This window comes from Pyricularia oryzae, chromosome 4, assembly GCF_000002495.2.
Source record: "Pyricularia oryzae 70-15 chromosome 4, whole genome shotgun sequence".
Lineage (NCBI taxonomy): Eukaryota > Fungi > Ascomycota > Sordariomycetes > Magnaporthales > Pyriculariaceae > Pyricularia > Pyricularia oryzae.
This window is the reverse complement of record NC_017851.1, coordinates 4,588,745-4,601,830: the sequence shown is the minus strand read 5'-3', so window position 1 is coordinate 4,601,830 and position 13,086 is coordinate 4,588,745. Positions and strand designations below refer to the sequence as shown.

Genomic DNA, 13,086 nt, shown 5'->3' with positions numbered 1-13,086 from the left:
AAAATATGAGTTTGAGACAACAATCAGACTTGTTAGCTTTTACGTTTACCCGTGCCGTGATGCTTGGCGATGTCCTAGCGCAAAAGCCCGAGGTGTACTACCAAATCGCAAACGACATTGTAATCACCTGGTCCAAGGGCCCTGCTGGACCATTTCAGCATAATACAAAAGTGGTCGCTGTAGCGGAAATCAACAAAAAAATAGGAAAACACGTTATTTTTTGGACTGGTCCTCGCGAATTAATCTGTCATAGTGACAGCCGACCAACGTCCTGAGGATACGCTATTCATAACCTCTTGTGGAGCCAACGTCTGCCAACTGTGCGATGATGTTCAGAGGCTATGTGATTTAATCGTTTGTGCTCAAGCCCTGATCGGCGTTTTAGGGGCGATTTCTGGTATATTTCTAGAAGCAATGGATTGAGAGTGAGAATGAGCGGAGTAATGTTATGGAATGTTTTATTAGCTTAAAGTATACTACTCGTAATTATCATTCATCTTGACAATTCGAAAGGTCGCCAACTGATTCCGGGCATTATGACAGCTAGCATTGAATTAACAGAGAAATGGTGGTCAATGTAGTCCCGCTGTGAAGCAATGTAAAAATATCCCCGATTGACAGGGCTTTCCCTGTTCCTCCAAGTTTAACTACATCGCCTGGGCATTTATTTATCCAACCTCGACACCCATTTCTTCTCTTCTAATGCTGCTCTTTCTTCTACCAAATCACCCCACCTTCGTTCTTTTTGAATTATTTCACAAACTGTTCAGCATTTTATACAAGCCAAAAATCCCTCCCAAGCCCTCATACCAGCGGTTTTACTCCATACATCTTTCATTCGTCACCATGCAGCTCAAAACCGTCCTGTCAACCGCCGCAATCTTGGCCTATCATGCCAGCGGTGTAGTGGCAATAAGAGACTGCCGCCTGTATTATTGCTGGGGGCCGGGTTCGGATAATCGACGAGTTGTGGGAACGGTTGACAAGGGCGGCAGTTTGAAGGACTATGTCAACGGAGAGACAATCACTGTGAAAGCTGGGAAGGACTGCAAAGCGGAGATAATAGGTGGAAAGGTGGAAGAAGGCTACTTTTATGAAGGCTTTACCACAGCCAGCGGCCGATAGGCTCAGCGGCCGATAGGCTCAGCGGCGGCCGCGCTATGTGTGGGGATACGCACGAAGTCAATCGATTAAAGCCAGAAACAAATCTTGAGCCTTATACCTAGAACTTAGAACTTGAACTAGACTAGTCTCAGAACTCCGCAATTGTAGATTATGTCATGATCACAGTGCCTGGAGCCTTTTCGAAGGACAGGATACGGGGCGTCACCCAGCTCTCCGCTTGCACTAAAGTCGACTCTGAATAAATTTTAATGCTGTGAGAGAATTGGAGTCGTTCGCTGTCACCTTGGCCAGACTTGTGACATGATGCCCAGCTTTTCCTGGTGTCTTGTAAACGCCTCCCATGCAACGAGCCCGACACGCGGGGCTCGAGAACTTCCTGATTGGGGCTCCAACTGGACCACGGGAACGCAGCCGCCGCTCCGGGACATGAGCGCCCAAGATTCTCAAACAGCACTCACTAGGGTCATGTACGCCAACTGCTACAAGTTTCCGGGTGTCGCCAAGGCGATGCAGATACTCAAGTCCGAGACTGCCCATGACGCCGCCGAGGCCGGCGTTGCCGACTTCAACAAAGACTAGCGCCAAGCTCGTAAGTGGGTTTTCACCGAGGCGAACAAAGATCCAACCTACGAGTGATGAATTCCGCCAACAGTCCTTTTGTTCAGATCAACACACGCGCACTGGATGGCACTTTTTGTATCGGTGTTAGGCTGTAATCTTCAAAGTTGTGTCAGGGATGGCTGAGAGAGCGTGGGATGCTTCCGTGTGGCAGCATTCCAAAGACAAAAGAATTCTAGTTTGTGCAACTTTATTGACCTCAAGGAGGAATTTGCGGCCCACTTGCACCAGGGTCAACCGTTCCCCATTCAGGAGTTGCCGGAAGCAGTCGATCGTCTAGTTTGTCGGCAGTTTGTAATTCATTTTTTTTAATGAAGTGCTCGAAAATTTACAAAGGAGCCACTTGCATTGGGAACGCGTCTTGCCCATGTTCACGTCGGCATCCAGACGAACAAAGGCGCACCAAGACCATGGCCGGAAACGGGACCCGGCGTCGTCTTCGGCACCATGGTGGTTTATGACCTTTGTCAACAAAGCCAAAGATTTGGAAGAAAAGTCATGGTAAACTTGTCGCAGCCCCAGAAAGAAATGTCATTTTCCAGAACCTCTACTTGATGACGTTTTTTTTTTCGCCAAAAGAAAACACACACACACACACACACACACACTTGAGCCAACTGGCAGGCAACACCACAACACCAGAACCACCATGGCTCCCAAGCGCAAAACCAAAGCATCTAGCAGATCTGGAGCTGCCGCCAGACCAGCCAAACGCCCGCGTCAGGCCAAAGAAAATGGCATACCCGCCGAAGCCCTAGACGTCTACGCCTTCGGTACCGGCGTCGCAGGCGAGCTAGGTTTCGGCCCTGGTCCTCCCCTGTCCTCCGACCCCGAGTCCCACACGCAGCTGCGGGCCCCGCTGCTCAACCCTGCGCTGTCCGGCGTCGTGCAGGTCTCGGCGGGCGGCATGCACTGCGCGGCGCTGACCGCGGCAGGCAAGATCCTGACCTGGGGCGCCAACGACACGGGCAACCTGGGCAGGGACACGGCCTGGGAGCCCGAGGACGGTGATGACGACGGTGCCGTGGTCAACCCGCTGGAGAGCACGCCGATGGAAGTGGACGAGGAGTGGTTTGGCGGGGCTGGGAAGAGGCCCGACTTTGTGCAGGTCGTGGCTATCGACAATGCTACTTTTGCGCTTGCAAAGGACGGCAAGGTTTGGGGTTGGGGGTCTTTTAGAGTGAGTTACCTGCGCTGAGCAGTGACCAAACAAGGCGCAACAAGAAACTAAAGTAAGTGCCACCACAAAAACACAGGACGAAAAAGGCCTCCTTGGCTTCATCAAAGCCAACCTCGACAGAAAACCCAACCCAACCGACGCCGACAAGATCCAGACAAAACCCATCATCGTCCCAGGCCTCCCCGGCAACGTCAAGCAGCTGGCCGGCAACACGAACCACATGCTCGCCCTGACGCACAGCTCGCAGATCTGGGCCTGGGGCGGCTCGTCGACCTGTGGCGAGCTGGGCCGCCGCATCCGCAGCACGCGGTCCGCGAGCCGCTACAACAGCCTCGTGCCGACGCGCGTCGCCCTGCCGCGGTCCGCCGCCAGGGAGGTCCGCGCCGTCTACGCCGGGCCCCACCACAGCTTCGCCATCGACGGCGACGGCAGCGTGTTCGCCTGGGGCGCGAACCACTTTGGGCAGACGGGCGTCGTGGTCCCCCGCGCCGGTGGCGGCGTCGAGGCGGCTCAGGACTGCATCACGGCGCCCACGCTCGCCCCCTTGCTGGGTCGCGGCCGTGTTGTGCACATCGCGGCCGGCACGCACCACAGCGTCGCGTGCGCTGCCGACGGCGGCGTCTGGGCCTGGGGCCGTTGCGACGAGGGCCAGGTCGGGCTGGACCTGTCCAGGTTCCCGGCGGGGGAGCTGCTGGTTGACAGACGCGGGCGGCGGGTGGCGCTGCTTGTGCCGAGCATCGTGCCGTTGGGGGTGGGAGAAAATGCGACACGGGTGGCTGCCGGCGTGGATTGTTCGTTTGCGGTGACTGGGAGCGGGAGGGTGTATGCTTGGGGCTACGCGGAGGGATACAGGCTGGGGTTGCCGAGTGAGGTCACTGGGCTCGAACCGAAGAGGTTGGTCCGTGATGCTCATGGAAACCCGATCCGGAACGACGGGTTTTCGTGGGCTGGATGCGGTGGGCAGTTTGGTGTTATCGCTGGGCCTGTTGTCAAGGATGCGGCACAGGCATCGACTCAGGGGGGCATCGAATCGGCAGATGCAGATATGGTCAAAGCAAAGAATGGTGCCGGCGAAGAAGACATCGTAGACGTAGACCAGGTCGATATGGACGAGATGGAAGACGTCATTTCTTTCGAAAAGCAGACCAACCAGCGAGAGGGTGGAGCTGCAGAAACGGGGGACGGCATGGTCGAGAACGATGCTCACAGCCACAAGGTCACCCATGGCAGAGATCCAGTACAACCTCTCGATGCTGTTACTGGAAGCGGCAACAACATAGACAACAACCTGCCACGCCTAACAAATGCCAATGCTGCGCATGTCCAAGCTATACCCGAGAACCTCCTGCCTGATGGCCCGGTCGAGCGACCCCGCATCACCCGGAACAATATACAATATCTCATCGACAATCCCGGTCAGGGCGACGACGACTGCGACGACTACAGCTCGGACGGGGGATCGTTTGCACCGGAAACCGACGATGAAGATGACACGGACGAGTGGATGAGCGGCAGCGACGAATCGGACGAAAGCGACGATTCCAGCGGCGGCGGTGGTGCAGCGCTTGCGTCCACTTCCTCTGGAGGAGAGTCAACCCCAGATGAAGATGGCGAGTCCGAGGGGAGCAGCGAATCCAGCAGCAGCGATGCGACGCCCGAGCCCCCTTCTTCCTCCGAAAGCGAAGATGTGGATTACAGTGAGGGAACCAACGACGACAACGGCGCGTCCAGTGGTCGCGAGTCGACGCCCGAGCTCTCTTCTTCTTTTTCTGGAAGCGAGGAAAATGAGTCCAACGAAGAAAACACAGAAGACAGCAGCGACAGCGACAGCCCAAGGTTGAGACCTTTGCCAGCGAACCAACTTGTAGATGGGATGGGACTGCCTATCCCAGGGCTCAGCACAAGCATCCTCCTGGAAGGGGATGACGACAACAGCGAACCCAGTTCGATCTATTCCTCCGAAGGCTACGACGACACTGACCACATCGAGCAAAACACCCAACCTGTTCCGACGTGGGGAATGCCCCTTGTTGATGGGAACGGCTTGCCCGTCCCGGGATGGACGAATGCCAACCCGGGCGGGTACGACGACGATGAGCGCAGCTCGCTCTTCTCATCCGAAGAAGAGGGCGAGGATAGCCACGTCGACCAAAACGCCCGGCCTTTGCGAGCGCGGGGGTGGTCTCATGTTGATGGAAACGGGCTGCCCGAACCTGGTCGGGGATACGCACCGGACTTTGCTGTTTATGCCGGCCAAGAAGACGGCGAGGAGGGTGAGGATGCCGGTGGTGCCGCTTTGGAGTAGGTCGACGACTCCCTGTCTGGGAGTGGGGAGGAGTGAAGTCGGGCAGGGCATCAGAAGCGGGGCCGATGCAGCCGCTTTGCTTTGAGAAAGTTTTTCTTTGTTTGGCTTTGGCAAGAGGGTGATCTTTGAAGGTGTGCTGTACAAATGCTCTCTGGGCTGTAGGCTATGTTGAGGGAAACGATGGGGTGATTCGATTGTGTGCGTTTCGAGCTCTGCCGATGCTTCTAGAGTGAACCTTGTTGATTGACGTCGATGCGTCTCAATATGGCACGATGGTTCCTGCTCGGTGACAATCTGCATATCCAGCTTAGCTAATTGTCATATCGAACAGCCAGCATCATCCGTCACAGGAAACGTACATCTTGTGCTTTTTTGGTGACCGAACGGGGATCGACACCATTCCCTTATGCTGAGCCCAGGAATAGACTGATAAACAGAGACATGCACAGGCTGTACACCGTGTTCGTGTATTTGTCGGTTGTATCACGAACAAGACGCAGGCTGGTTGGTAACTTTTCCATGTTTGAACGAGACAGAAGCATCTACAGCTACGATTATTGCACACCAGAGAATGTAGACAACATGGTCTGAATAATATCCTATGGATTGTGTGGAACTTTTTTCACCCCAACGAGTCAGCCGAAGGTCCAGCGCCCGTGCACAAACCAGACGGAACGAAATGAGAGTGTTATGAATAATAGGTCTGTGCCTGTTATTTTGTGTAGGATGAGCCTACAAAGATAATAAGGGAATCATATACATGAAACTGTCCAAAGAAACAAAAAAGAGACTGTGGGTGGGATATCCTGATAGGCAAGGAAAAGATTTTGACTGCTAAATGGCTTTGGAAGAAAGAGTGACAAGAATCTGTAACAAATGAGCGTGGGGGTATGGTTATATGGAACAAAGCAATGAAAATATCGTGAGAGACCCAAGAAATCTAATCATTACGCCCTTTTTCTTTTTTATATAAAACGCAAGCCTCTAACTTTGTGGGTTTGCGATGGGCTGTAGGATTTTTGATAATGGAAAACATCACATGGCCTGTCCAGGGACCGGCTTTCGCTCGATCGACTGTTTGGCCCGGCTGTGGCCTGGTTGGCCGTTTGCCAGAGATGCTTCTTCTTGAGGCGGCGTCGGCGGCATGGGTTTCTCCTCAATTGGGCTCTGCCGCCTCATGCTGCCTACTGGACTCGGGGGCTTGTATCCCTGAGTACGCATGGGGCTCGGCTCGGCTGGGCTCTGCCGCCTCATGCTGCCGACGGGGCTCGGAGGCTTGTATCCTTGAGTCTGCGGGTGGCTAGGCTCGGTTGGGCTTTGTCGCCGCATGCTTCCGACTGGACTCGGGGGCTTGTACCCCTGAGTCTGCATGGCAACCGGGGGGTTGGCTCCCCGGTATGCGTTGACCGGTGGTCCTGGTCGCTGTCCAGGTGGGCCACCGGCCCTAGGCTTGAGTGGACGGGTGGAAAGGCATGTCCTTGGAACGACACCTTGCTGGGAACGGTCCAAACGAATGCACAGCGCCTGAAACGAAGCAAAGTTAGATAATTACTCAGAAGACAGTTTGAAGGATGCATCAAAACTTACCCATCCGTCGTCATACTCAAACAATAGCCGCACTAGAGTGCCGGCCTTGAGCTCCATCTCGTCTTCCATCGTAGGCTTAAAGTCGAGCTGTACACGGTGGACAGCAGATTGCGCAGGGCCACCGGCAGCAGCAATGGCGGCAGCGCCAGGTGACGCAACAGCGGCGACACCAGGCGACATCTCGTGGGCGCTGTATTCGGTACCGGCAGGGCTAGATTGGTTACCGGCAGCTTCTGGTACAGGGGGCAGGGTCAAGTCAAGGGGGTGAGGTGCGTCCTTGCGGATGGACTGCTTGCGAGCGAGCCCAGCGCCCGCAGCAGGGGCTACAGCCGCCTGCTCCATAGTCTCGGCGTGGTTGCCAAAGGGGTTCGCCGGGTTGTTGGCGCTGTTGCCAGTGCGCGGCCTCTCCCAGGCGCTGTCCGAGTTCTTGGGGTAGAGGGGAGGGGCACCACTCAGGTTTGTCGGCAGGGTTGGCTGTCGGTTCAGAGGAGCAAGGCTCAGGCGATGGGATTGGTGGCGAGATGATCGGCGTGCGTTGGAGTTGGGGATCGCGGCAAAAGCTCCCGAGAACTTTTCATCCTCCGCCTGGAGTTCGCGCCTCTCCATCTGTTGCTTGCGCTTCTTGAACAAAAAGAAGATGAGCAGGGAGATGACTAGCAGACCACCGATGATACCAAATGCAATACCAGCCTTGGCGGCAGCACTGCCGGAGTCTTCTGCCTTGCTTGCGGCGCTGGTAGGTGTGGGAGTTGAGCTGGGAGCTATCGGCAAGGTTGGTGTGTCCTTGGCGACCGCCAATGGGGCATCGGTCCCGGAAGCCGGTGACTGTGTCTGGCTGGGCGCAACGATAGAGGCGGGCAAGGTCGGATCTTGCGGTGTGGGCGTGCTGGATGCCTCCGACGTCTTCGACTCACTAGGGGCAACTAGGAGAGGGGTTCCCTTGACCTGCTCATCGGTCTTTGTCACGATATTGCGACTCGTCGGAGTAGGTGTCGATTTGGCGGCCGACTCATGAGTGGTCGTTGCCTGTGTCCTGCCTCCCTGTGGCTTCGTCGCAGGTTTCTCATCGTCCTCGGACTTGGTGGTCTTCGGCGGCGGGGTAAATGCGTCCCTGATACCATCGGTGAAGTCCTCCCAAGCATCCTTCAAACTTCCGCGCTGGCGCTTCTCCAGCTTCAGTGCGATATCCTCCAAGTGAGCCGCCTCAACCTCCTGAGAATTCCTCTCTCGCAGCTTCTGCCGCTGATGCAGCTGCATATGTCTTCGGTGAACCATTTTGAGCTGGCTGTCGTCCTCGCGACCAGTTTAAAATACGTTTGTCGTCTATAGGTGGGTAAAAATGAGTGGCGGGTGCAGGTCAAACGGCCTACACCAATCCCTCCACTGCACACTGTGCGCTAAGCGTCCAAGTATCGAATGCAATCGAATCGTAAATATTGTTTTATCACTTGTAAATTCTATTCAGAACAACTTGCGACTGCCGATGGGCGATTTTGAAGAACAGGTCAGTTTGGTGAATTGATATGCTGCGCCGGCCAAAAAAAGGAATGGATGCGACGGAGCCGAGAAGCTGGCGTCAACGCCTAGTGTGATATGGTACCTAGAGTACCGAAGAGAAAAAAAGAATGTGTAATAAGCCGGTCAAAGAGAGGGCGCAGCTGCGAACAAAGCACGCAAACGGAATGAATGGAACGGCGGAACAAACAAATGTCCTGCCACGAGCCTTGCGACGAACGAGAGCTCTTGGGGGGTGGAAAAGAGATCGTATGTGACCGTGGAGAGTGGAAGAGAGGGTAAAGAAATTCAAAAATCACCCTGCCTTGGGCATTGCCCTGTGCATTGTCCTCAATGGACCTAGCCGGGGTTCTTTTACTGGGGTGTGACCCTGAACGAAAACAGTTGCCGATCTTTGGAATGGTGGGGACACTCAACGTTGCTTTTCTCCAGGGCACGGTTGACGGCTCCTCCTGGCAAGTTTCCCCCTTGCCAGTCAAGGACCAGTCAACAAAGACAGGGTTCATGTGTGCTCGAAGGGCAAAGGCGTACGTGTTGCGGTGCGTTCGCAGGACTGCCAAAAATTTTTGACACTCACTCACTTGACCGCCAACGCAGGAACGAGGGATAATGCAACCCACTCGCTGCAGTCAGAACGTGGAAGCGCCGGCAAAGTCTCCCGTCATCAGTCAATCACTGCCCGATAAAAGAAAACTGCTGTCAATTAAGCTTCCCGTCTGAGTCGTTGAAAAATCGGTGTAGGCAATTAATTGGATTTCGTCACCCGCGCGAAAACTTTGTTACCGTTGCCGGCAGGGCAGCACCATTGGGAATTATCCAACCGATTGTCGAAGACTACGAAACAGAGGAACGGCGCGACAAAGGCTCGCGGCTCCCTAGCTGCATGTTGTCATGTGGATTTCCTTACCGAGTGCCTGGATTGGCTGGGAACCTCCTTGTATCCTTGCTGGGTCTTTCGATCCCTGGCGTATTTTTGGCCGACCGAAATAGCGGGGCAACCAGGGACATCTCATTTTCAATTGGCCGGCCTTCTGGACTTGCGGGGTCAGACGCGCATCGCCGAACAAGCGAAATTAGTTCGTACCGACTCTTTCCCACATGGGATGACGGCCTAAGATAGGAATAAAGGGATGAACCATCAACGTTGTTTTTGGTGCATGATGACTTAATACCTGGGACTTCCAGGCCTGTCAAGCCGTCAGATATTGCTTACTGGTGAGAGACTCGGCATCACTTTTTTTTTTGTCGTATTTGTGGTCACGTAAGAAAGACAATTAGAGCATGCATACGAATGAGAACCTCACTGGCCTTGACTTTGGGATTTTCAATGCAAATAATATGCAAGACAAAGTCAAATAAAGATTTGATATAAGATGGTGAAAATCGAACATAATTGACCCAACTACCGAGTCAGGTGGGGAAACAAAATACAGCGCAGGTTTGTTTCGTTTCATCCCCAATGATTTCCTGATAACCAGGCAAATACAGTAGGTGATCGTCACGGGTTTGGTAAATATTACGGCTACCATCGAAGTCATCCCAACCTCCAGTCGAATTTTGAGTGACTACCATTGTGATGGCCACACTGACGCCCTTGTTTGTGCTTCTGAAACACGCCAAATACCTGGGCGTGGTGGTGTGCTTGCCGATCGTCATTAGCACTCCCCGCCCTTGCTCCTGTGGGAAATCCCGCAAAAGCATACTACGAAGCCAACGCCAAGCCCTGTAAAAAAAAAGCACCGAAGTGACATCAAGAGAATGGCAACTCCCGTAAGAAAAAAAAAACAAAAAAAAAAGCGCCGATTGACTTTTTACGGTACCGAAAGATGCTATTCTGAGGATATGATGCCTACTCGCCTATTCTAGGGGCCCCATACACATTACATTGATCGAGAAATTTGCCCAATGAGGAGTTTCCATCCTCGGCATCTTGGTTCTCATGGGGTTCCCCCCAAGCGAAAGTAGGCCGCCCGTGGACCACAATGACGATGGAAAAAGCTCATCGCTTAACCGTTGCAATCATCGTCAACCGGTCGCGCAAGGACGGGCCAAGGGGTTTGTCCGCCGATCCCTAGAATACGGCTCACACCGGGATATCCCCACGTAAAATTTAACTCAAGACGCGAACAATTTGTAAGGCCGAGTCGGAGATCGCGTTGCGTAGGCCCAGACAAAAAACGCGTGACGAGAAACAAAATTATACGAACTTGCCTGCCTGGTCAAAGCATCGGAAGTTTAATGTTTAGTGTCTTGTGTAGGGTGATACGAGAAGGGATGGCGCGGGACTAGAATTTCATCACGGCGAACTAGAACAGGTCTTGGTTCTAGAAGCTGAAAACTTTCGGGGTATAATTCTAACAAGAAATGTATGTACAACTTCCGTTGCGCCATCTGTCCTGTGCTTTTTTTTTTCTTCCAAAGTCAAGCACTTGTCTTCGTGAAATGCGACATCACCGGGGGGCACCCGGGCCTTGACCCCAACCTGGCTGGCCTTGTGGCGGTTGTTGTTGCTGCGCTTGTCTAAGGGCTTGCTGGAACGCCGGGTTGGCATACAACGCTGCCATCGCTTGCCAATTTGCTTGAGGTTGGCCAACAGGAGGCGCAACAGGCGGAGCATGCTGTCCCATGGGTGGTGCTGGTGGAGGGTTTCCGCCAAACTGGTGCGCCGGCGGAGGGAAAGGGGGAAATGCGAACGGCATGGCGGCGCCTCCTTGTTGAGCATGTTGCGACCCAGCATTGAACGTCATCGGTGGTGGAGGTGGCATCCACTGGTAAGGAGCTGCAGGTTGCGACTGGGGGGCTTGTTGCTGCTGTTGATCATAGTTTGGATAACGGTCCTGCTGTTGTTTTGAGTAGCCGTTCGAGTATCCTCCGCCGTTTCCTCCACGTCCACCTCTGAAGCCGCCTCGTCCACGACCGCGCCCTCGACCACGATCACGGAAGTTGTCTCGTTCTCCGCCACGATCGTTACCAGTAGCTCCTTCAGACGATGAGGGAGCACCCATACCAAAGTTCGCCGGCCTGGAGAGAGGCTTGTAGGGACCGTCATCATCGTCGTCATAGTTCAGCCCGACGTCGGCGCTCGCTGCCGCCCCGCTTGATGGACCATGATGACCAGAGCCCATTTCTCGGCTCTGCGCGCCTCCACGGCCACCCCGAGCACCACCGCGGTTGTTCTTCTTCTTCATCTTTTGCTGCCGCTTGTGCGCCTGCTCCTGTTCATCATCAGAGAACTCCTGATCCTCCATAGGAATCTCCTCGTCATGTAGGTTGCTAGCGTCATATCCTTTTTGCTGGCGTAAGGCTCTTGTCAGGACCACCTGTGCGTGTTGAGGGGAGTAGAACACAGGCATATCCGTGGTGAGACCTTCCTTTTCTACATCCTCAGATGTTGCAAATCGAAGGATATACATAGGACGAAGCACGGAACCGATGACATCGGCAATAGCCGCAATGATTGACCTATCGGCACGGCAGACTGCGGTCTCAATGTCCAAGACTCGTTCCTCGCCGTCATCTCCAGATTGAATCAACACCGTGTTGCCAACAATCCTCAATATAGAGCCCAAAGGCAAAATCTCCATATCTTCGGTTATAGTGACCTCAGGCTTTGGAGGGACCCAGTCAGGCTGTTCGTTCTTAGACCGCACCTGGCGGCCCTTGCCGCCGTTCTTGCCGTCACCGCCGGCATCACTGTCGGCGTCCGAGTCGTCGCCATTCGCCATGAGCATGCGGACTGTTTCCTCCAGACCCATAGCACCGGACTCCGAGTCGTCATCTGAGGAGTCGTCTGAGCTGCTAGAGTCGCTAGAAGACTCATATGGAGATGAATCTGCTTCCCACTCCGCCGCAGCACCCTCTTGCGCAACTGGCTCGGTGGTTGTTATGGGCGCTTGGGCTTGTACTATTGCTTCCGTAGTCGGTCCCAGATCCTCCGGCTTGGGCTGGGACATTGCGAGCAGCGCTGCGTCGAGAGCGTCTGTCACGTGTGCTGAGTCTTGGATGCTATCGTTGGCCTCTTCAGCCCGCGGGTTGGCGGTTGTCTGAGTTGTATTCTTATCGGCAACTGGTGCGGCTGTCGCTAGGTGAGACTGGTCGCTTTGAAATTCGTGTGCTACTGCTGGGGCCTGGATAGCAGCTGCGCCCTGTGTGCTGTTGTCGACGTCCATCGAATCCTCGTTGACCTCAAGGGCCGCAGAGGTGCTTGTGCCGGCGGCGTGGGTGGGCTCGGGAGGCTGAGATGAATCCACATTCATGGCATCTTCAGTAGCTGGCTTATCATCTCCCGCTTGATTTGTGGCAGAAAGCTGTTCTGTTTCGGAGCCTGTCTTAGGGAACGCCTCGGAAGCGAAGCTGGCGACTGGAAGCGTTTCATTGGGTTTTGCTTCGCCGAGCCCTGGTATTACGAAGCCGCCCGACATAATGGATGGTGCCCGTCTTTGAAGACGTGATCAGATATGATTAGTGTAAGTAGCAAACAATCTAGGCACATAGGACTAGAACTTCTGAGCTGGCGCGGAGAGGTAGTTAGACAGGCAGGTCAGAAAGTAGACGAATATGGCTTGCAATTCGAGGCAATTGGTGGGGTCTTCCGACAATCCAAACTTTTGATAGAACTTTTTTTCTTCATTATCGCCGCGATAAGATAACGATACCCCGGATTCCTTTGAGCGCTAATTCCAAAGCGGTTAGCGTATCTGCAGGTTCGAGACGCTGAACTGAATTGAAAGCTCCAGTTGACAGTTGGCTTTGAATT

General features: G+C 54.1%; 4 protein-coding genes across 4 annotated transcripts; 2 read left to right on the top strand and 2 right to left on the bottom strand.

The window, feature by feature from the left end:
- Positions 1–846: 846 nt before the first annotated feature.
- On the top strand, positions 847–1,704 carry MGG_14834 (uncharacterized protein; the record flags this gene model as incomplete). The annotated part of the gene is made up of 2 exons (XM_003717348.1): positions 847–1,074; positions 1,417–1,704. The coding sequence occupies 2 exons, from the start codon at positions 847–849 to the stop codon at positions 1,702–1,704; spliced, it is 516 nt and encodes a 171-aa protein (XP_003717396.1).
- A 688-nt stretch (positions 1,705–2,392) lies between these two features.
- Positions 2,393–5,228, top strand: MGG_13576 (RCC1 domain-containing protein; the record flags this gene model as incomplete). The annotated part of the gene is made up of 2 exons (XM_003717347.1): positions 2,393–2,923; positions 3,000–5,228. 2 exons carry the CDS (start codon positions 2,393–2,395, stop codon positions 5,226–5,228), a joined length of 2,760 nt encoding a protein of 919 aa, XP_003717395.1.
- Positions 5,229–5,800: 572 nt separating this feature from the next.
- MGG_10115 (uncharacterized protein) lies at positions 5,801–8,613 on the bottom strand. Its single transcript, XM_003717346.1, has 3 exons — positions 6,816–8,613; positions 6,488–6,752; positions 5,801–6,412 (listed from the first exon to the last, which is right to left on the bottom strand). The coding sequence occupies exons 1-3, from the start codon at positions 8,088–8,090 to the stop codon at positions 6,264–6,266; spliced, it is 1,689 nt and encodes a 562-aa protein (XP_003717394.1). The 5' UTR covers positions 8,091–8,613; the 3' UTR covers positions 5,801–6,263.
- A 2,004-nt stretch (positions 8,614–10,617) lies between these two features.
- Positions 10,618–12,904, bottom strand: MGG_10116 (uncharacterized protein). Its single transcript, XM_003717345.1, has one exon. The coding sequence runs from the start codon at positions 12,749–12,751 to the stop codon at positions 10,781–10,783; it is 1,971 nt and encodes a 656-aa protein (XP_003717393.1). The 5' UTR covers positions 12,752–12,904; the 3' UTR covers positions 10,618–10,780.
- Positions 12,905–13,086: the final 182 nt, after the last annotated feature.

Excerpts from the sequence above, each read along its gene's own strand:
- MGG_10116 (XM_003717345.1), bottom strand. The coding sequence starts at position 12,751 with ATGTCGGGCGGCTTCGTAATACCAGGGCTCGGCGAAGCAAAACCCAAT.
- MGG_10115 (XM_003717346.1), bottom strand. The coding sequence starts at position 8,090 with ATGGTTCACCGAAGACATATGCAGCTGCATCAGCGGCAGAAGCTGCGA. Across the intron at positions 6,753-6,815 it reads TTGAGTATGACGACGGATGG|GCGCTGTGCATTCGTTTGGA; the intron begins GTAAGTTTTGAT and ends GCTTCGTTTCAG. Across the intron at positions 6,413-6,487 it reads CAAGCCTCCGAGCCCCGTCG|GCAGCATGAGGCGGCAGAGC; the intron begins GCAGCATGAGGC and ends CGAGTCCAGTAG.